Consider the following 23137-nt stretch of genomic DNA (forward strand, 5'->3'; position numbering starts at 1 on the left):
TTTTAACTTTTTGAGGAATCTCCACACTCTTTTCCTAAGTGGCTGCAACATCACTCATCATCAGGGAAATACAAATCAAAACCACATTGAGATACCACCTCACACCAGTCAGAGTGGCTAAAATTAACTCAGGAAACAACAGATGCTGGTGAGGATGTAGAGAAATGGGAACCCTCTTGGTGGGAATGCAAACTGGCTTCGGTTTTCTGATCTTTAAGAGTGGATATATAAGACCTGCCCATCCTTCACAGAATTGCAAGGCTCCAGTGGGATAATGGATATAAAAGTGCTATGTAAACCTAAAGTGGGTCTACCTATATAAGGCAATAAGCACCCAAGTCCATAATATTAAAATTACTAATGTTAATTCCTAATCTACTTGCTTAGCCCTTAAATATTTACTTTTCAACAAGGATTCCTGACCTCGTCCCTATTCTTGACTTCGTAGGAGCCACAGACCCTAACACCATGACCACTAAAGCCCTGATGACTCCTGCCTGCATCTCTTCCTGCCAAGTGTCACCAGAAAACCTCTGCCCCATTGCCATCTACTACCCTCACATGACCTCCCTAGCCTCTGAAAGCAGACACTGGGATGTTAAGAGAATCAAATATGAAGAACCAAGGACTGGCCTCCCAAATGTGTGTTCTCAGATTTTGCTGATGGTAAAGAATGAGAATTGAGGAAGAAAGAATGTATCTTCTGTCAGCCCTCCCCTCCTTAGCCTCTTAGCCTGCCTTTGGGTTCCTGACATGAGTATTGTGGCCTGGCTTCTCAGAGACTCTCACTCACCAGGTACTTGCACGTTTCTTCCAATACCTGGATGTGATCACTGAGGGTGGTGTGCTGGAATGTCTGTGTGAGTGATGACCAGCCAATCACCTTAGTCCACTCAGTCAGGGCCCCTCCACAGGCCTACGGGATGGAGAGAAGGGGATCCCCAAAGCCTCACTCCTATGGCTCTGCGGAGCCAGGGCAGGAGGCTAAGTGGAAGACCATGAAGGTAGCCCCCAGGGGGCTCAGTTGAGGGTTTGGAGCTGGAATCAGGTAAAACGTGGGACCTTGTTCAGGACATGGGACATAAATAGCTTCAGGGAACAGAACCATATCAGGATGAGATCAACAGCATCCAAAAGAGAGGGTAAAAGTGCTCAGAGCCAGCCCCGAGGATGACACCAAAGATGTGGACAGGAAATGTACAGCCAAGGCTGGGCTCATGAAATAGAGTCAAAGGGAAGGGGGCTCTGCTCTAGCAAAAAAAGGAGGGGTGGGAATCTGCCAGGACAAAGGTCGCCAGTACCTTGACTACCTCGGTGTTATTATCCTGAATGCTAAGCAGCAGCGGGACTAGAAAACTGTAGATCTCTCTTCGGGTGATGGCTCCCGGCTTGAATTTGTGAACTCGATGCAGCATGTGGCCCAGGGCAGAGGTGGCCGAGATCTTCACCAGGTCCCTCTCCTGCCACGAAGAGCAAAACGGAGATGGGCGGCTGTGCTTTCCCTCTGGCCCTGCCTGGCCTGGCTCCCTACTCCCACGTCTCATTTCCACGTCCAAAGTACCCTGATGGCACTGTGTTTACCATGTAAAGGCAACACGGTTTGTGTATCTGAGTAATTCTCTTTAGAGTCCAGAGCTAGTAAGTCCCTCTGTTAAGGCACAGGCTTAGAGAAGCCAAGATCATAGTTTCAGTTCTTCCCTGGGTCACAATGACAGCTTAATTTCTCTTCTAAGGATTTAGCTAAGGATTTGGCTAAAATTTTAGCCAAATTTTTAAAAATACCTATAGCTATCCTAGTTATACTGTGAATAAAATTGTTTAAATCAATATTAGCCTGTACTAATTAACAACGGTCATAAACAGCTAAACTGTACACTTTCAAGAGTATATTCTATGTTAATTGAACAAATGCTTATTGGATAGCTCTCAGGAGCTAGGCATAGCACCAAATAACAGAGATGTGGTGGGACAAGACAGATAGTCCCTGAACTTGTAGGATTTGGGAAGCAGACATTTTAACAAAATAGATATACATGTTGTTATTTTTTGCACAGTGAACATAATAACAAAACAGATGATTCAGTGTTAGTACTTTAACTAAAAAGTATCACAGGCAGTTTGGCTCAAGATCAGTGATTGAGTACTGCTTCACTTATCCCTTCCTGCCCCAAATCCCTGAAAGAAATAGTAGAGACACGTCTCTTTAAATCCATAATGGTTCTGAAATAGTAGATGGGATCCCCCCTGACAGAGGACTAGAATATCCCTGAAAGACACACAGCAGACAGGATTGGAATTAAAGTTGAAACCACAGTCCAAAGTGTGGGCAAGAACAGACTGCTGGAGGAGGTGGGCATGTTCTGGGAATGCTCCAAGCTTAACAGCTCTGAATGTGAGGAGCAGAAGCGATGCTGGGCAACTGACAGGTGGTCATTTGGAGAGGGGTAGTCCAGGGGCACAGCACAGTGTCTCCTTCCGTGCTGCCCTCCCAGTATCCTCCTTGCTAAATAGCAAGCAGGAGGGAGACATACCACCCCCACAGAGCAGGGAGTGTGCTATCTCGACCAGAGAGAGGGGATGGGGCCCTGCGAGTCTGGCAACACCCAGGAAGAACAGGGAATCCCACAAAGACTGGCTATTGGTGCATCCTACTGTCCACATATCCCTGGACACATCCCACAGTTACTGAAGCCAGGCTGCAGTCATAGGTATTTCACAGAGGGCTGGCCAAGAGTCAGTAGTGTAAACTTTCCAGAACTCACCACCAAGACTCACCAAATGTTCAGGAAAATCAGGACCACAAGAGAAACAAACAAAAACCTGCACCACCCGAGGATACAATTAATAATACAATGTAGGGGCGCCTGGGTGGCTCAGTCGGTTGGGCGTCCGACTTCGGCTCAGGTCACGATTTCACTGTCCGTGAGTTCGAGCCCCGCGTCGGGCTCTGTGCTGACTGCTCAGAGCCTGGAGCCTGTTTCAGATTCTGTGTCTCCCTCTCTCTCTGCTCCTCCCCCCGTCATGCTCTGTCTCTCTCTGTCTCAAAAATAAATAGATGTTAAAAAAAAAAATTACAATGTAAACAAAACCTTAGAGAAAGTATAGTTGAATCATCCAGAAGATTTTGTAATATCTATCTATATCTATATCTATAGATATAGATAGATATATGACATTTTTTAAAGTCCAAACTTTGAAATTATAAATAAATGAGTAAATAAATACAGGTAAAAGTAAAGTAGTGTCTCTATAGAATAATGTAATAGCTATTCAGATACCACACCATCAACTAGAAGAGAAAAATAAAGAGGAAGGACCTGCTTCATAAAAAAATATTAAATAAAAATTCAATAGGTGGGTTGGATAGCAGAATAACCACAGCTAAAGTGTGAGTTAGTAAGAGGAGAATCAGCCCAGAAATTCTTCCAAGGTGGACAAAGAGATGGGAAATATGAAAGAAAAATGAAGAAACACGGAGAATAAATCTAAAGAAATTGCAAACGACAGAACAGAAAGAAGAGAAAAAAAGAGGATATAGCAATAAAATAATAGAAGAAAATTTTACAAATGGTAAAACAACAGAGATTTGCCTAAGTTCCTCTGGCTAGGTGAATCGTAAAAGCAGCACCAGGAACCCAGAACCTATGACCCGAGGGTCAGTGTTCTTTTCATTCTGGCAGGTTGTCATTGTGTACATGATAACCGTTTACTATTTCTTGATTAGACCATAAATCTCAACTTTCCATTCTAGCAATATGGGAGAAAAGATAACCTGATAACCTTATCACTATAAATGCCTTTAAATGCTAGATAATAAATACCCCCAAAATTTTTAAAAATTTTTTTAATGTTTATTTATTTTTCACAGAGAGAGAGAGAGAGAGAGAGAGCGAGCATGAGTGGGGGAGGGGCAGAGAGAGAGGGAGACCCAGAATTCAAAGCAGCCTCCAGGCTCTGAGCTGTCAGCACAGAGCCCAATGTGGGGCTCGAACTCAGGAACTGCGAGATCATGACCTGAGCTGAAGTCAGACGCTCAACTGACTGAGCCACCCAGGTGCCCCTACCCCCCTAAATTTTTTTAATGTATAGCTAAGCTTTAAGGAAGTAAGAGAGATTCCCAGAAGCCAAAGATGAAGAGGTTCCTGACGCTCCAGCTACTGTGGGGGTAGGAGGATGCCACCAGTCTCAATAGCTGAGGGGCACATCTGTTCATACCAGCTGGTCTCCCTGGCTGGCCCACAAGGAAACCAGAAACTGGGAAGCAAGCACCCTGGGCAGACAGCTCCAAGAGAAGCCCTCTACTTAATGCATGAAGTTTCTTTTTCTTCCCTTGATTCTCTCATGTCACAGTTCCAAAACAAGCCCCATGGGAGTCTATAGGAGCCAAAACTCTGAGAGAGGGGAAGCTTACTCTCCATCTGAAGGAGCTGAGACCCCAAGAGGATGGATAAGCCCCCATTGCTTTATTTCCTCTGCCATCATGCCACTTGGCCCCGTTGTGGGCACATAGAGGTGCCTGGCACTGCAGAGTAACTAAAGTACCAGCTTTCTTGTGAGACAACTGGAAAAAGGGAGCCCCAAAGAACTGTAAAACCAGGGAGGTCACAGAGAGGGAGGAGCTAGGGAGAGTGACCCTATAAAGTTGTTTATGAACTCCTGTGTTCACTCCATGCATAGATCTGACCCTAAACCACATACCATAGACTTTGAAAACTGAACTACAGGACAGACAACAGTCCAGGTCCCAGGCTGAGATGTGAAATGGATTGGTATTGGTGTAGGCAGTTCAGATTCCTGAGCCTTTGAGTCCTTTTGACAAGGTTCCTAGCATTCTAGGGTTCCTGTGTTATCTGGGAGAAGGGTAGAGTTGTGACTTGTCTCCCCACACTTCACTCCAGAACCAATTTCATAGCAGGGTGCCATTTTTTTTTCCTTCAGTGGCTCTTGGTGAGAGAATGGGTAGATAACTGTGTGCTAGGTCTGTCTGTAATGGAGAATGCACTGGGGACAACCCTATGCATGGCTTCAGGTAGCCAAGTATCCTTTTTGCTACCCTTTGGTGACTTCAGCCTTCTTCCACAGTCCCACAGCCCTGCCCCAGTACCCTCCGCTCAGTTTCCAGGGCTCATCCTCAGTCCCAGCCCATACTGTTTCCAACTGATCCTAGGAACTTTGGCCCGTACATCATTGATGAGTGGACGCAGCTGCTTGGAGATGCTGCAAAATACCACCTTGGTGTTCTGTTGCTTCCCAAAGCAGATGATGTTCCGTAGGCTCTTTACTGCCTGCATTGTCACTCGTGCCTCATTCTTCAGGAAGTCTCGCAAGAATGGAACCTGGCTCTTCAGAGATTCTGACTATTTGGAAGAAGGCAGAGATCACTCACCACCTGAGGATCCTGCAACACCCTAGGGACAGGATTTTTGGAAAACAGTGCCTAAGAAGAACATACATGGGGAATCTGAGGGCCAGATGTGCCCAGGAAGTAGAAGGCTGGTGTTCACAGGGTTTAGGAGGTCTGATGGCCAGTCTATGTAAGTCTACAAACTGGACGTTGTGCTGTCCTTGGATGAGAGGTTGGGGAATGTACTATGCCCTGGATAACTAAGAGAACCAAGAGGTAAGTCCAATTCTTCAGGGAGAAGAAGAATTGGGCTGAAGAGGTAAGCCCAATTCTTCAGGGAGTAACACTCAATTCCCATTTGGTTCTCCCCACTCTTACTTGTCCTGGGTGCAATGCGAGGTTACTGATTCCACGGAGCCCAACTTCTTTCATAATGATGTTGGGCTCGTTGGTCCACTTGATTAGATTGCCCAAAAAGTCTTGCCCCACAGTCTGAGCCACTGATCGGTGCCAGAGCAGCTGTGGGTATGAGGAGACACAGCTATGGATGGAGAAAAAGTTATAAGTACCCAGTACTCCCTCAGTCCTCCCTCAGATCCCATACTCAGGTAATGTGTGTGTCCAGTTGAGCACAGTGGTAGCTCTGTATACACGGGGTGGAGACTAAGTTTAGGAGGTAGAGGATAATGCTGAAAAGGTTTGAAGTTTGAGTCAGGTACTAGGATCCATGGATCATTCTGGAGCACAAGCCGCTGGCCCCCTCCTCAGGCTTTCCTGCCTCCTTTAACCAGGCACCTGAAGTGCCAGAGAAGGGACCCCACTTTAAATGACTTAAGATTATCCTTTCTCTTTCTGGGGCTAGTTATTTAACATTTCTGTTAAATGTTCCTCAGCCCAGGATATGAATGGCTCAGGCTGTGGACCTTTCCCCACGCTTCACCTGTGCATAGAAAGTCCTGGCCAGAATCCTCCTGTGATAGTTGGAGCTATAGAGGATGTTCCTGATGAGGTTGAGGATTCGATGCAGGATGGCAGGTTCACAGTTCTTCACAATGCCACTGGGGTGGGACACAGGAAGCCAAGAGTTGCTGGCGGGGGTGGGGGGGGGCAGGTGGCAAGGGACCAGCATGCATGGAACAGGGAAGACACGAAGGCAGGAGACCAAAGGATTGGGAGGTGGGGAAGGGGCCACTAAAGGCTGGCACTAGAGCAGTACCAGGGTTACTGGGGAAATAGCCTCACCTTGTCAGGTCCATGATCCCTATGTAGTAACACTTGGGGCTGGACAGAAGGTCCCAGCAGTGATGCTGATTTGCATAGACCACCACTCCTTCATATGCAGCTGCCACGAACACCAGCTTCACTACCTCCAAGGCACAACTGAAGGTCACCACCATTGGGTGTGTGAAAAGAAAGGGAGAGAAGGATGAACAAGGCATTATGCCCCGGTCTGCATCCTGTGCTTGCAAACCAGGAGACAGTTTCCTGCTTGGGTAGCTGGGTTCTCCTTTCCTGCTGACAAGAATCAATGGCTCTGTGAAAGCCATTTCCAAATGCCCATCCACTCCCTCAACTCTGGCCCTCATCTAACCACAGAGTCCTATGAAAGAGACTATAGAGATATCTGAGTGCTATGGTTTTCCAATTCTGCTCTTTGGGGCACAGAATGGGGTTAGGATATCTCTTCAACTCCACACCCACCTAATCAGTATGTGGTTTTATTTGGTTTTGGTTTTATTTGTTCTCATTTTATATAAGATTCCATATGGATAGAATGTCCTGAGGTTTAAAAGAAAAAAAAAAAAGCATGACAACCACGTATTTAGGAGTCCAGCCCCCATTTTTGAGATGAGAAAACAGAACTCCCAGTTGTGACCTGTGCAAGACAGCAAAGCTAGTGACAAAGCCAAGTCAAAGGTCATCCAGATTCAAATGCCACAACAGCATGGAGAGAATGACAAAGATGCGGGCTTGCCCTACCACCTACCATCTAGTTGAATCTCTTCATGGGCAGTTATGAATATGGACATGAACTACTGAGTGAATCAGCTGAAGAATGCATACAAGAAGATGATAAATGAGAAGCTTGAAAATATGTGAGAATATTCTAGCACATGTGACCACAGTACGCACACCCGTGTTCTGTCTCCGCTCTTCTGTTCTCTTCCTTGGCATTCCTAGGGGGCCAGCATCCAGTTGTCCAGGGCCCTCTGGAATGGACTAGTCCCAGCTGTCCGTCACAAGGCTGTTGGGCTTACCTAGTAGGATCAAAGGGCTTGCTTTTGCGGCCTGGGCCCTCCTCCCTGTTGTAGACCACCATCTTCTGGGGGACGTTTTGTTCAATCACCCAGTAGAGATGATGCAGTATAGCCAGCAACAGCCGGGGGTAGAGCTCCTGGACAGCCTCCTGGCACAGGGACCCTGACAGCATCTCACACAAAGCACATGTCACCTGGCAGATGGTGGATGAAGACATAAAATGGTCCCACAGCCCCACACACGGAGTCCCACACCCTGCCCTCCCTATCACTGCCCAAAGGGCACAGCTCACTCTGACTCAGGCTTATAAGAAGCATCTAAGAACTGAAAGCCCACCACTCTTCCCTAGGAAAATAAGGGGGCCACACACAGGCAATCTGCTTTCTCTTCACTCTCTTGACATCAGAAACAAAATTGGAAGCAACTCTAACATTTTTAGGAGAAAAGGATTTGGGGAATACTTTGTCCATCCCTGGCAACCAAACCTCTTCTGCCTCTAACCCCCATGCCACACCCCAGGCCCTGGGAAAAGGAGTACCAGCCCCAGAATCAGGAGACAGAGAAAGCTGCTTAGCTTTAAACATCAGTTTCCTTGTCCATAAAATGGGATCAATCCCTGCTCTCTCTGCAACATGCAGTTCTTAGATACACACGTACCAAGAGGAGGTACAAGTGTAAATTGAATGTACAGTATTAGTGATTGCTCCTCTAAGACCTGCTCCCACCCTGCAGCTCTTGACCTTCAGCTCTGCCCCCAAGTCCCAGAACAGGAAGTCCTCGGCTCCCCTGCTCCCATGCTGACCGCCACAGGCTGGAAGGCCATCTCCCTAGATTCCTCTCTGGAGTGGAGCTTTTCCAGGATGCCTATGAGCAGCTGCAGGACGCTGATTGTGGTCTCTCGCCGGGTGCCAAATGCCTTCCAAAGGGCCAGATTGGTTCTGCGGGACCCAGGGGCAGCTATGTCACAGGCCCTGGTGACCAAGCTCCTAGGATTAGTCTGGTCTTGGGCCTTTGAAGGGCCAGTTCTCAGGGTCTAGACTTGGCCAGAGAACGCAGACAGGAAGTGTGATTGGTGTCAAAGAGAAAGCATCCCAATGCATTGATTTTTGGGCTGGGCTTGGGCTGAGGCAGGGGAGGGTGTACTGGGCTGGAGACTGTGTTCCCGGGCCATGAGAGGGATACCTGTCCCAAGGCAGGGTCTTGTTGAGCAGCATGGGCACAACCCTGTGGGTGTTGTTGCCAGCCAGCAAGCACATGGCCCGCATTGTCTCCTCCTTTGTGTTGGGCTCCAGCTGTAAGTTGAGCCGTCCCACAATCCCCTCCACAATTTCTTCAATCTATAGGGAAGAGCCAAAAGAGTCTCAGCAAGTGTTTCCTTGCTACCTTCCCCCTTCCTTCCTACCTACCAACTCCCTGACTCAAGGGGCTACTTGCAATCCTGCCAGTGACTCTTAAGGCAGAATTCTAGGGTGCCAGAGGCTGGACCAGCAGGGGTGACAAAAGGAACTCCAGAAGCTGGCACTGATGTCCACTAGGACAGATGTCTGCCCGCAGCCCAAAGTCCAGAGAGTTACTCCAAGGTTACTCAGGAGACACAAAAGGCTCTGGGAGGGAGACAAAAGCCCTATACACCCTTCAGGGCTTCTTCTCCCCACTGAGATCAATTTGAAATCCCTGAAACTGCAGGAACAGTTGGCATTGGATGTGGGGGTACCATAGACTCTCATCTGGCCCTTAGATTCCTAGTTTATGGCCCGCTGCCAAGTCCATTTTATTATAATACCGCAAGGACACCCTCAGAAGTATCCTTCCATTTCTGGCACCTAGGCCAGGCAAGCCACATAAATGAGTGAAGGCAATAGGTGTCAGGAGATTCAGAGATAGGAAGGTCTAGAGAGCCCGTGCCATATATAAAAGGGACAGTGGCCAAAGAATTGCCCTATGTGACCTCATTTAAAAGTTTTTCTCAGTGAGGCAGGAAATGTGGATTTTTAGGCAAAACCTTCCTGTTTGTACACATTATCCTGAAAGAAAATGTACTCAAAGGTCAGTCATTCCATGAGCTTGCTAGTTTGCAATCCACAACCTTACCTTCACAGAAATCTAAGCCCCCTGACCCCCCCCCCTCCCTGGGAATCAGAGTGAATCCCCCCTTCAGTGCTTCCTTGTGCTTCAGCCACTAGGCCCTGCAGCTGCCCACACCACTGCTTGTGGTTGTCTTTCTCTGAAGAACCAGCCCTGAGCTCAGAATTACAGATGTCCGAGCTCAGTGGGACCACAGAGTAAATCCAGCCCAAGCCTACATGTTAGAGGTGAGTGAATTAAGGCCTACGAGGAAAGGGACTTCCCAAGGCCCTTCAGCTGGTTTGGAATAGAGCCAGCAGAGAGCCCAGGCTCCTGGCATGCATGACAGAGCTCCCACCACAGCACCACACTACCTTTATCATATCTCTGCCCCGTTCTTTCATGACAGCACTCATCAGCTGGGCTGCTGCCAGAGACACCGTGGCCTTGCTGTCAGTCAGACCCTCCATGGCCGTCAGCACCAGGTGGGTGAGCTGCATCTCGGTGAAGTACTCTGCAAATGCCTGTAAGGGTGGCATCAGGCCGCCTGCACCCAGGGCCTCCTGTTTGAGGTAGCCTGTGCCATCCGTCCTGGTTGGGGTAGGAGGAGAGACCTTTTCTTGAAAACATGATGTGCTTTTGTCCTAGGCCTGTGCTGTCTGCCTAGCTCCTAGAAGACTCTTTCACTGGGAACAGAGTCTTTGGGAATGGGAGGGAGAAAACACTGACCTCAGATGCACCGAGGGGCTCACAGGTCAGGGGCAGAGTGCTGGGAAAGAAGGGCTGACACCAAGATCCTTAATGACATGTGTTTGAGGCATGGGCTGAGTCTACAAAAAGCATCATTAGTGTGAAGCAAATGCTTCTGGGGTGACAGGTAAGAAAGAAGGATTAGGACCCATGATGCTTAAGAGGGAGCATACTGTAGCATGTTGAAAAATTTCCCCAAAGTAAAAGTTCACAATCAGCAATGGAATGGGAAAGGGGATGGGATAAAGGAGTCCCACCGCAGGAGTCTATAATATGATGTAGGTTAGAGGCCCAGGCTCTTCCCAGTTTGTCTCTGGCCCTGCCCTCTCACCTTGGCAATCTCAAAGGTGTTGTTATAGAACACGTGGGCGCTATAGACTTCACTCTTGCCCTCTTCTTCCCATAAGCCCTGTTTTTTCCTTTGCATCTCTGAAACAAAGACACCCGACCCCACCCCTCAGACACTCGAAAGGTGTCTTAGGTTCCCCTTAGGTTCCCATCTGCCCAACCCAAATCACCTACTGCACTAAATCAGCTTGGGGAGATGTATATCCCATGGGGAAGGGGAATGGGCTGTAAGATAAGGAAAGGTGAGAGCTAATGTCAAAGGAACCCCCATGTTGCCTGCCTCAGAGCAGAGACAGAATAAGGTCAGAGTATGGTGCTCAGCCAGAGGGGGAGAAACTAATTCAAAAGAACTGTTTCCTGAGTAGCTATTTTGTCCCAAGAGGGTATAGGTAGATGTCTAGGGGCAGGTTCCTCATTGGAAATGAGGTTGCTCAGGTAACTTCCTAGCTCTCACTCTTCCAGAACAGTATGTGGGTGGATGGCCAAACCTAAATGGGAGGCCAGAGCAGAAGTGAAAAGAGATTCTCCCTACGCTTTTGCAGCAGGAGGATACGGTAGAGGTTGTAGACTGCCTGTGAAGACAGGAAGCAGATGTTGTCCACTGGGTCCTGGCAGCGCATGGCCAGCAGCCTTACCAAGCACCCCAACCGAGAGAACTTGATCTCCACCTGGAGAGGAGAGCAGGAAGTCACAAGTTATCCCAGCCATTCCCTTAGGCTGAATTAAAACGAGAGGAGGTGGGGATTCAGGAGAGATATGAAAGGAAAGACTAGGTGAGGTTAACGGGAATGAAATTAGACAGGTGGGTTGTAGCTATTAAAAACTTGTGGGATCATAGTTTTGGAATGACCTTACACTGTCCCTCTTCTTTGCCCCTTGATATTGCACTCATTGTTCAGGCCTAGCTCAAATGTCTCCTCCTCTATGAAGCTTTCCCTTCACTTACACTTCATTTGTGTTTTGATCTTTCATTCCTCCTAGATTTGGTTTGTACTTTCATAATCACCTTCTATTTAAGTTTGTTCTATGCATGCTTCTCTCCCCAGTGGACTATAAGATCCATGAAAATAGAAAAACTGTCTTGGTCATCTATGTATCCACTGTAACGCTTAGCATGGTGCCTGGTGAGTATTCAGCAACTGTTTGTTGAGATAGCTGGAATCAAACTGAACCAAGTGAAATGGAATTGAATTGGTGGACAGGGAAAAAGACAAAGGGAGGAAAGAGAGAAGGTGGGGTGAGGGTGAGTAATTGAGGCTAGGTAATATGTGACCAAGTTTGACATAAGGGTAGAGATGAGGGCCCACGCTCCAGGGCAGGCTCCTGCTCACTCCAAAGTTGTTCCATTTTGCAGTGAAGCCAAGAATACGGGCAGCACACCACATGGCCCGTTCCCTCTCATTGTCGTTCTGGGAATTCAGCCATATGTTCAGATGCTAGAGGAAGAAGAGAATGAAGGGAGAGACCTGTTAAGCTGTATTCTGGAGGGTAGAAATGTAACCTGAACCTGGCTTCTGCACAGGATCAGGACAAGACTTCTGAGAACAGGACTTCTTTTGCTGTCAGGCAGGTTATATGTGGCTCTGGCACCAGAAGCCCTCATACCTCCAGCCCCCAATTTACCTTATCTAAGTGCTAGAAACACCCTCATTTAACACCTCCTTTTTTAAAAAAATTAAATCAGTGGCTCTCAAATTATATTGACTATTATTCATTTCAATGGGGGTCAGTGTCTCCCAGGGTCCCCCAATAATGTTTTCCCAGTCTTCAATAGAAAGAGAACTTGGTAGTAACAAAAAAGAGTCACTATATTCACAGATTCCTAGCTGAATTATGTATAAACCTGCTTGAGAAATATAATTATGGATGATTCCTATTTGAAACATAATATGTCAGTGTATCACTATTGGTAAATTATGGACCCAAAATACCACCAATCCAAAGATGCATTGTCAATCTACAATAATCAATCTGATATTAATGGAACTAAACAAACAGCAATTTATAACTGAAAAAAAGAAGGGTAACAGATGAAAAATCTACAAGCAATGGAAGAGAATACTGATGCTGCATTGATAAGAAAACAACATTCTTCTTGAAGATTGGAAGAATTCTAGTGGGAGATCTGCAAGTCTTCCTTGCAGCCAGACTCTGATGAAATAGCCCCGTGCCAAGACTGTGGTCTCTAAATACCATTTTTCACTAAGAGGAATCATTGGTCATTGGAGAAACAGTTTATCCCAGGAATGAGACAGGAAATATACAAGATAATATACTGGAGAGCAAGGAAGCCATGAAAGACTATTGGCGTTATATTAGAGGGATTCAGGAGCTAACCTGAAGAGGCTCCCATTGACCAAAGAAGGGACAATTTAAGCATCCATAAGAATAATAGTTGTAATTGATCAAAACATATGAAGCATTTAAAAATCCATTTTAGGGGCGCCTGGGTGGCTCAGTCGGTTGAGCGTCCGACTTCGGCTCAGGTTATGATTTCGCAGTCTGTGAGTTTGAGCCCGGTGTTGGGCTCTGTGCTGACAGCTCAGAGCCTGGAGCCTGCTTCGGATTCTGTGTCTCCCTCTCTCTCTGCCCCTCCCCTGCTCATGCTCTGTCTCTCTCTGTTAAAAATAAAATAAACATTAAAAAAAAATTTTTAATTCATTTTAAATTTATATGATACTAGAGAAATAACCCTCACTAGTTATCTTTGGATGACTAGGAAATAAATACTTACATTACCTTGACAGCTAATGAAGGGAAACCAGCATTTATCTTGTCTTTCCTATATGAGCTATACCTCAAAGTAACCAAACAGCTTATAAAGTCGATTTCTCTTTATAGAAGAATTCCAGGTAAAAATAAATAAGGAATGATAGAATTACAGTGTCATCATTTTGCAAAAATAATAGAAGTATATTGACTCAGTGGACTACTACATAGCAATAAAAAAATGATCTGATGCTACATGTAACAACATGAGTGAATCTCACAGATAAAATGTTGAAGCAAAATGATATAGACACAAAAAAGTACATACTATAAAATTTCATTTATGTGAAGTTTAAAGAACAAGCTAAACTAATCTATGGTGATAGAAGTCAGAATAGTGGCTATCAGTGGTTATTCACTGGGAGAGGAAACTTTTGGGGGTCTTGGACATGTTCTATATCCTGATCTGATATTTACACAGATACATACATATATATACAAACATATATACATATATACATGTATATATGTATATATGTAAGAATGTATCTAAGTGTACACTTAAGACTTGTACACTTTATCATAGCAAGTGATATCTCAATAACAAGGTCTTTTTTTTTTAAAGAATGTCACCAGTTCTCAGCCATTAGTGAATCTAAGCAGTGATCATCAAAAGCTCTAAACACCACAAGACATCATGTGGCTGTTGATAGAAGAAGACAACACTACTTGTGAAGTAAGCTTGCCAAAAATTGATCAGGTTCATGATCTAGATCCAACAATTACAATTAGAATCTAACAGATTCTAGGTCTCGCAATTTACAGGACAGATTTAGAGGAGTTTATTAAGTGGCCCCCAAAAGATGTAATTAGTACAACCCAGAATGTGGAAAATTTAGAGAACAAATGACTAGGTTTCTTCAACAAATAAATTTTAAGGAAAAAAATGATTGAAGGGCAATATATAGATTAAAAGAATTAAGAGACAGGGGCGCATGGTGGCTCAGTTGGTTAAGCGTCCAACTTCGGCTCAGGTCATGGTCTCATGTGGTTCATGGGTTCCAGCCCCATGTTGGGCTCTGTGCTGACAGTGTGGAGCCTGGAGCCTAGAGCCTGCTTCAGATTCTGTGTCTCCCTCTCTCTCTCACCCTCCCCCACACTCTCTCTCTCTCTCTCTCTCAAAAATAAATAAACATTAAAAAAAATAAAAGAGACAAACCAACTGATTGGGATGTGTGAATGTTTAATGACACCAAGAAATGAAATTACTTTCTTTCATCAGTGTTTTATAGTTTTCAGAGTACAGGCCTTTCACCTCCTTGGTTAAGTTTTTTCCTAAATATTTTATTATTTTTAATGCAATTGTAAGTGAGATTGTTTACTTAATTTCTCTTTCTGCTACTTTGTTATTAGTATATAGAAATGCAACTGATTTCTGTATATTAATTTTGCGTCCTGTAATTTCGCTGAATTCATTTATCAGTTCTAGTATTTTATTTTGGTGAGGTCTTTAAGGGTTTCCATATATAGTATCATTTCATCTGCAAATAGTGAAAATTTTACTTCTTCCTTCCCAAATTGGATGCTTTTTATTTCTTTTTCCTCTCTGCTGTGGCTAGGACTTCCAATACTATGTTGAATAAAAGTGGTGCGGGTGGATATCCTTGTCTCGTTCCTGATCTTAGAGGGAAAGCTTTCAGTTTGTTACCACGGAGTAATGTTAGCTGTGGATTTTCATGTATGGCCTTTATTATATTGAGGTATGTTCCCTGTAAATCTAATTTGTTGAGAGTTTTTATCATGAATGAGTTTGTGCTTTGTCATATGCTTTTTCTGCATCTATTAAGAGGATCATATGGTTTTATCCTTCCTTTTATAAATTAAATCTTGCCATTTGCAACAACATGGATAGAGCTAGAGAGTATTATGCTAAGTGAAATAAGTCAGAGAAAGACAAATACTATATGATTTCACTCATATGTGGAATTTTAAAAACAAAATAAACAAAAGGGAAAAAAAGAGAGAGGGAGGCAAACCAAGAGACACACTGATGGTTACCAGAGGGGAGGTGGATACAGAGATGGGTAAAACAGGTGATGAGGATTAAGGAGTGCATTTGCTGTGAAGAGCACTGGGTGTCGTATGGAAGTGTTGAATCACTATATTGTTCACCTAAAACTAATACTATACTGTGTGTTAACTAATTGGAATTTGTTTTATTTTATTTTAAAGTGTATTTATTTATTCTGAGAGAGAGAGAGGGAGAAAAGGGGAGGGTCAGAGAGAAAGAGAATCCCAAGAAGGCTTCTCACTGACAGCTCAGAGACTGATATGGGGCTTAAACATACGAACTGTGAGATCATGACCTGAGCTGAAACCAAGAGTTGGACGCTTAACTGACTGAACCATCCAGGAGCCCCTAACTGGAACTTAAATTAAAACTTTTAAAAAATTGAAATAAGGGGCACCTGGGTGGCTCAGTTGATTGAATGTCCAACTTCAGCTCAGGTCATGATCTCACGGCTTGTGAGTTCGAGTCCCGCATCAGGCTCTGTGCTGACAGTGTGGAGCCTGGAGCCTGCTTCAGATTCTGTGTCTCCCTCTCTCTCGGCCCCTCCCCCACTCACGCTCTGTCTCTTTCTCTCTCACTCAAAAACAAATAAACATTAAAAATAAATAAATAAAAATTTAAAAATTGAAATCAGTCTCCCAGAAATAATATATTCTAATCAGAAGAGCACCCTTTGGGGGCACCTGGGTGGCTCAGTTGGTTAAGCATCCAACTTCGGCCCAAGTCACGATCTCATGGTTTGTGGGTTCGAGCCCAGCATCAGGCTGTGTGCTGACAGCTCAGAGCCTGGAGCCTGCTTCAGATTCCGTGTCTCCCTCTCTCTCTGCCCCTCCCTTGCTCATGCTCTATCTCTCAAAAATAAATAAACATTAAAAAGAATAAGAAGAACAACAACAACAACACCCTTTGGAAATTTCAAAGGAGTCAGACCTTGTGGTATATAATAAAAAGGATACATTGCCTTTCAAACTTATCAAACAAATTGATATTTTTTTCATTTCTTTGAGTTGCTAAGTATCATAGTAACTTTGTAGCTATCCTGCTGGATTACAAACAAAAACTCTGTGTGGTGGAATGGAGAGATGAATTTACACTAAAATGAAGTAGACTCATTCTGATTTATATGTAATGCACTAACGACACCAAAATGGAAGAAGCTAAGTGAATGCCAGTTATTCTTAAGCAATTTTATGGCCACTAACAGATGTTTCCATAATGTACTTCTCCAAAGTTCCAACAGGGCACATTCTAAAGAATACATCTTGCATGAATTATCTTTTACATAAATGTGTAATTAGCAAGGTTTAACAATGCATATGATTGAACCCTGCGGCATGATCTGTACTTGGCAATATTGTCAACTCAAATTACTGTGATTCTTGTGATATTAATTAGGTGATAAATAGGCAAAGTGTTGCTAGGGAAAAGAAAGTTTTCTATCCGAAAAAAAAAAAAGTAAAATCATGTAAAAAGTATGTCTTTGACCATAAAGGAATTAGACCAGAAATCAATAACCACAAGAGAATAGAAAATTCTCCAAACATTTGGAAATAACACACTTCTAAATAATCCATTGGCCAAAGAGGAAGTTTTGAGAGAGATTACAAAATATTTTGAACTGAAATGATATTGGAGGTATATATTAAAATGTACAGGATGCTGCGAAAGTAGTGCTTAGAGGGAAATTTAGAAAACTAAATGTTTATAGTAAAAAAGGAGAAAAGGGGCACCTGGGTGGCTCAGTCAGTTAAGCGGCCAACTTCGGCTCAGGTCATGATCTCGCGGTCCATGAGTTTGAGCCCCGCATCGGGCTCTGTGCTGACAGCTCAGAGCCTGGAGCCTGTTTCAGATTCTGTGTTTCCCTCTCTCTGACCCTCCCCCGTTCATGCTCTGTCTCTCTCTGTCTCAAAAATAAATAAACGTTAAAAAAAATTTTTAAAAATAAAAAAGGAGAAAGGGGTGACTGAAGTGGCTCATACACTGGATTTCTGTACCATCTCCACTGCAGGAGGAAGTATAGGTGGCCTGATCCTTAGCCTCCAAGTGTCCCCTTCCTTCCCAGCAGTTGAAGTCCTGGGTTCCCTTCTTCCTGGAGGTATATTTTAGAGGATTGCTGGGAAAATGACTCACCTCGTTTCACAAATACAACTAGATAACACTCACCTCAGTGTAAATAACCTAGAAAATGACCTGAAGGCTGGCAGAACAAACTCCACAACTAAATGTAGAGAAGAGGGTAGGAAGGGGAGAGAGGTGGTGAGGAGCTAAACAGAGCTGGGGGACTGTCTGCCAAGAGGCTCATAGGCACAGGCAGGGGAGAGAAATAGTCTATGGATCTGGGAAGCCCACACAGTGAAGACAAATCCCTTTAACATTTGGCTATGAAAACCAGAGGGGCCAAATTTCATCGGTTCTTACTGATGAATCCAGCAGACTCAAAACCTGGAATTTTATACATCAGCAGGCTTGGCTCTGGGAGAGCTGAGAGGGTGAGAGGAAACTGAGTCCCTGCCCTTAAAGAGACAGCACAAAAAAACAGCCCTTCAGAGATACAGCATAGAAGGAGCAGTTTGAAAAACATCTGGGGCATATGGCAGGGAAAGTTGTTTACTAATCTCAAATTATGTCCTGGAGGGACAGAGATTGTTGGGAAGCTCCTCCAAGAATAAAAAGGAGCTGGCAGGTGCCCATGCCCCAGCATAAACACACAGCCATCTGTGGGGACCAAGGCAGCACCAAATCTCTACCTAACTTGCTAATACCATGAATCCTACACTGCCCCTCTCACATCTGCAGATCCATCCTCTCCAGCCAGGCCTGCCCTAGTCCCTGCACCGTGGGACCCCTCCCCCAGAGGACCAGCACACAAACCTTGCTAACACTGCACTTCCTGTCCCAAAACACATTGCAGATCCACCTCCAATATGCTCTTGCCCTGAGCCTATCCAAAGCAGAGCCACAAGCCTAGCAGTGTGCAAGCAGCCCCAACAGGGACCACCACCACTCCAAAGTGACTCCTGCCCTAGGAAGAGGGAAAGATAACCAGACACACCAATCAAACTACTATCCCAGCAATGGGTTGGGGGCTAATGGTTAGCCCATCTAACTACAGGCCCTGCTCACCAATAAAACGTTCTTAGGGACAACCCAGGGAAAGTGCCTTGCAGTTTGGTGCTGTTGTATTTCTGGAAAATGCCTGCTCTGACTCAGCTGAAGCCCAAGTTGGCCCCAGACTGATACACTGACCACACAGGGACCAAACTCTGCCTTCAACAAGCAAAGAAAGCCACTGCAGATGATTGGATTGAAGGCAAGAGTGACTCAGCCACAATAGTCGGGTGCACACATCACACATAGGAGACACCCTTGAAGCACCAGGTTCTGGTGAATAGGAGATGTTGCACCTCAGGGCACTACAGGACCTCTTCTTCACAAGACTACTACTTTCAAGAGCAGGAGATGTAGCTGACTTTCCTAACACAGAAACAGACACAGCGAGTTATATACAAATGAGGAGACAGAGAAATATGTCCCAAATTAAAGAACAGGGCATAATTACAGAAAGAGACCAAAGAAAAATGGAGATAGGTAATATGCCTGATAGAGAATTTAAAGTAATGCTCATAAAGATACTCACTAGACTTGAGAAAAGAGTGGAAGACATCAGTGAGACCTTTCATAAAGAAATAAAAAAGAAGTAATTAGAGATGAATAACACAATAGATGAAATTAAAAATACACTAGAGTGTATTTAATAGCAGACTAGGGGAAGCAGAATAAAATTGGTGACCTGGAGGACAGAATGATGAAAAATAATCAGTACAAATGGGTAAGAGGGGAAAAAAATTATACAAAATGAAAATAGAATAAAGGAACTCAGTGACAACATCAAGTGTAATAACATTTGTATTATAGTAATCTCAGAAAGAAAAGAGAGAGAAAGGGGGGAAGAAAATTCATTTGAATAAATTAATAGCTGAAAACTTACCAAATCCGGGGAAAGAAACAGAAATCCAGATCAAGGAGGCACAGAGATCCCTCAACAAAATCAACCCAAGGAGGTACACACCAAGATACATAGTAATTAAAATGGCAAAAGTAGTGGTAAAGAGAGAATTTTTAAAACAGCAATAGACAAGAAAAGTAACATACAAGGGAAACCCTATAAAGCTATCAGAGTAGTTTTCAGCAGAAACTTTGCAGGCCAGAAGGAAGTGGCATGATATATTAAAAATGCTGAGAGGAAAAGATCTGCAGCCAAGAATGCTCTATCCAGCAAGGCTATCATTCAGAATAGAAGGAGAGATCATTTTCCAGACAAAAAAAAGTTAAAGGAATTCATGAGCACTAAACCAGCCCCACAAGAAATGTTAAAGTAGACTCTTTGAGTGAAAAGGACAGATCATAAGTAAGATCAAGAAAAGTTAAGAAACACAAAAGCTGTAAAAATAAGTATATTTGAAAAAAAGAGTATATCTGTAAATCAGTCAAGGGACTCACAAAATAAAAGGATGCTAAATATGACACCATACACCTAAAGCATGGTGGGGAAAGCAGTAAAGAATAGGTTCAAACTTAAGCAACTAACAACTTAATATAGACTGCTATATGCAGATGTTATATACAAATCTAATGGTAACCACAAATCAAAAACCAGTAATAGATATGCAAAACTAAGGAGAAAAGAATCCAAGTATATCACTAAAGAAAGCCAACTTATTATGAGAGAAGAAAACAAAAGAAAGGAACAGAGAAGAACTACAAAAACAACCATAAAACAAGTAACAAATGACAATAAGTACATAACTATCAATAATTACTTTGAATATAAATGAACTAAGTGCTCCAATCAAAGATATAAGGTGATAGAATGGTTAAAAAAACAAGAGTAGGGGCGCCTGGGTGGCTCAGTCGGTTGGGCCCCCGACTTTAGCTCAGGTCATGATTTCGCGGTCTGTGAGTTCAAGCCCCGCGTCGGGCTCTGTGCCGACAGCTCAGAGCCTGGAGCCTGCTTCGGATTCTGTGTCTCCCTCTCTCTCTGACTCTCCCCCGTTCATGCTGTGTCACTCTCTGTCTCAAAAATAAATAAACGTTAAAAATAAAATTAAAAAAAAACAAAAAAACAAGAGCAATCTGCATGCTGCCTGTAGGAGGCTCGAGACTCATTTCAGACCTAAAGACACATGCAGATACAGACTGAAAGTGAAAAGATGGAGAAACATTTATTATGTAAATGGATGTGAAACAAAAGCCAGAGTAGCATATTCATATTGTACAAATTAGACTCTTTTATGTGTGTGTGTGTGTGTGCGCGCGCGCGCACAAAATAGACTTTAAAACAAAGATTGTAACAAGAGGCAAAGAAGGACACTATATAATCACAAAGGGGACAATCCAACAAGAAGATATAACAATTGTAAATAGTCATGCACCCAACATGAAAACACCCAAATACATAAAACTGTTAATAACAAACATAAAGGAAGTAATCACTAGTAATACAATAATAGTAGGGAACCTTAACACCCCACATATATCAATGAACAGATCATCCAAACACAAAATCAACAAGGAAACAATGGCTTTGAATGACACACTGGACAAGATGGATTTAATAGATATATTCAGAACATTCCAGGGGCACTTGGGTGGCTCAGTCAGTTAAGCGTCTGACTTCAGCTCAGGTCATGATCTCACAGTTCATGAGTTTGAGCCCCACATCAGGCTCTGCACTGACAGTGAGGAGTCTGCTTGGATCCTCTGTCTCCCTTTTTCTCTGTCCCTCCCCTGCTTGTGCACACACTCTCTCTCAAAAATAAATAAACATTTTTAAAAAGAACATTCCATCCTAAAACATAAGAATACACATTCTTTTCAAGTGCACATTGAACATTCCCCAGAATAGATAACATATTAGGCCACCAAATAAGCGTGAACAAATTCAAAAAGATTGAAGTCATACCATGCATCTTTTCTGACTGTAATGCAACCTCAAGAAAAAATCTGGAAAGAGCACAAATACATGGAATTTAAATAACATGCTACTAAACAATGAATGATTCAACCAAGAAATCACAGAGAAAATCAGCAAACACATGGAGACAAATGAAAATGAAAACACAATGGCCCAAAATCTTTGGGATGCAGCAAAAACTATTCTAAGAGGGAAATTTATATCAATACAGACCTACCTCAAGAAGCAAGAAAAAAAATCTCAAATAAACAACCTAACCTTACACCTAAATAAGCTAGAAAAAGAACAAACCAAGCCCCAAAACCAGTAGAGGGAAGGAACTATAAAGATTAGAGTAGAAATAAATGAAATATATAAAAAAACAAACAAACAGTAGAACAGATCAGTGAAACCAGGATCTAGCTCTTTGACAAGATCAACAAAATTGATCAACTTTTAACCAGATTCATCAAAAAAAATTTTTAATGTTTTTCAATTTAAGTTTTAGTTAGCATACAGTGCAATGTTGGTTTCAGGAGTAAAATTCAGTGATTCATCACTTACATACAACACACAGTGCTCATCACAACAAGTGCCCTCCTTAATACCCATCACCCATCCAGCCCATCTTCTACCCACCTCCCTCCATCAACCCTCAGTTTGTTCTCTATCATTAAGAGTCTCTTAGGAGTGCCTTGGTGGCTCAGTCGGTTGAGCATCTGACTTCGGCTCAGGTCATGATCTCACAGCTCGTGAGTTCAAGCCCCATGTTGGGCTCTGTGCTGACAGCTCAGAGCCTGGAGTCCGCTTCGGATTCTGTGTCTCCCTCTCTCTGCCCCTAACCCACTCGCATTCTGTCTCTGTCTCTCTCAAAAAACACATTAAAAAAATCTTTTTTAAAAAAGAGTCTTTGTGGTTTGTTTCCCTCTTCTCTCTTCCCTCCTTTCCACGTGTTCATCTGTGTTGTTTCTGAAATTACACACGAGTGAAATCATATGCTATTTGTCTTTACCTGATTGACTTATTTCACTTAGCATAATACATTCAAGGTCCATCCATGTCTTTGCAAATGGCAAAATTTCATTCTTTTTGATGGTTGAGTAATATTCCATTGTGTGTGTGTGTGTGTGTGTGTGTGTGTGTGTGTGTGTGTGTGTACACCACATCTTCTTTATCCATTCATCAATTGATGGAAATTTGGGCTCTCTCCATAGTTTGGCTACTGTTGATAATGCTGCTATAAACATTGGGGTGCACGTACACCTTCGAATCTGTATATTTTTGTATGCTTTGGGTAAAAAACTAATAGTGCAATTGTTAGATCATAGGGTATTTCTATTTTTAGTTTTTTGAGGAAAAAATTTTTTAAGAGAGAGAACTCAAACAAAATCAGAGGAGAAATAACAACCAACACCACAGAAATACAAAGGACTGTAAAAGAATATTATGAAAAATTATATGCCAACAAATTGGACACCTTAGAAGAAATGGATAAATTCCTAGAAACATGTAACTCCCAAAACTGAATCAGGAAGAAACAGAAAATTTGAACAGACCAATTACCAGCAATGATATTGAATCAGTAATCAAAAACCCCTAACAAATGAAAGTCCAGGCCAAATGGCCTCACAGGTGAATT

At 43.5% G+C, this 23137-nt stretch overlaps 1 protein-coding gene across 8 annotated transcripts in view; it reads right to left on the minus strand.

Annotated features, from left to right (window-relative positions):
* The window catches only part of LOC132694882 (maestro heat-like repeat-containing protein family member 1), a 109272-nt gene that overhangs the window by 9669 nt on the left and 76466 nt on the right, over window positions 1-23137 (minus strand). For 4 of the 8 annotated variants that reach the window (XM_078450175.2, XM_078450178.2, XM_060658726.3 and 1 more), the window contains 13 exons: window positions 12097-12201; window positions 11298-11433; window positions 10749-10846; window positions 10042-10191; window positions 8786-8940; window positions 8406-8541; window positions 7603-7796; window positions 6587-6724; window positions 6285-6402; window positions 5723-5863; window positions 5184-5357; window positions 1302-1460; window positions 794-916 (listed from right to left, as the gene is read on the minus strand). In XM_078450175.2, coding sequence (XP_078306301.2) covers window positions 794-916; window positions 1302-1460; window positions 5184-5357; window positions 5723-5863; window positions 6285-6402; window positions 6587-6724; window positions 7603-7796; window positions 8406-8541; window positions 8786-8940; window positions 10042-10191; window positions 10749-10846; window positions 11298-11433; window positions 12097-12201 — 1827 coding nt within the window. Of the gene's footprint in view, window positions 1-793; window positions 917-1301; window positions 1461-5183; window positions 5358-5722; window positions 5886-6284; window positions 6403-6586; window positions 6725-7602; window positions 7797-8405; window positions 8542-8785; window positions 8941-10041; window positions 10192-10748; window positions 10847-11297; window positions 11434-12096; window positions 12202-23137 lie in introns of those variants that run through there. The other 4 variants (XM_078450176.2, XM_078450177.2, XM_078450181.2 and 1 more) reach the window with 4 other exon arrangements.

Source organism: Panthera onca, chromosome B4 (assembly GCF_046562875.1).
Source record: "Panthera onca isolate mPanOnc1 chromosome B4, mPanOnc1 haplotype 2, whole genome shotgun sequence".
NCBI classification, from domain to species: domain Eukaryota; kingdom Metazoa; phylum Chordata; class Mammalia; order Carnivora; family Felidae; genus Panthera; species Panthera onca.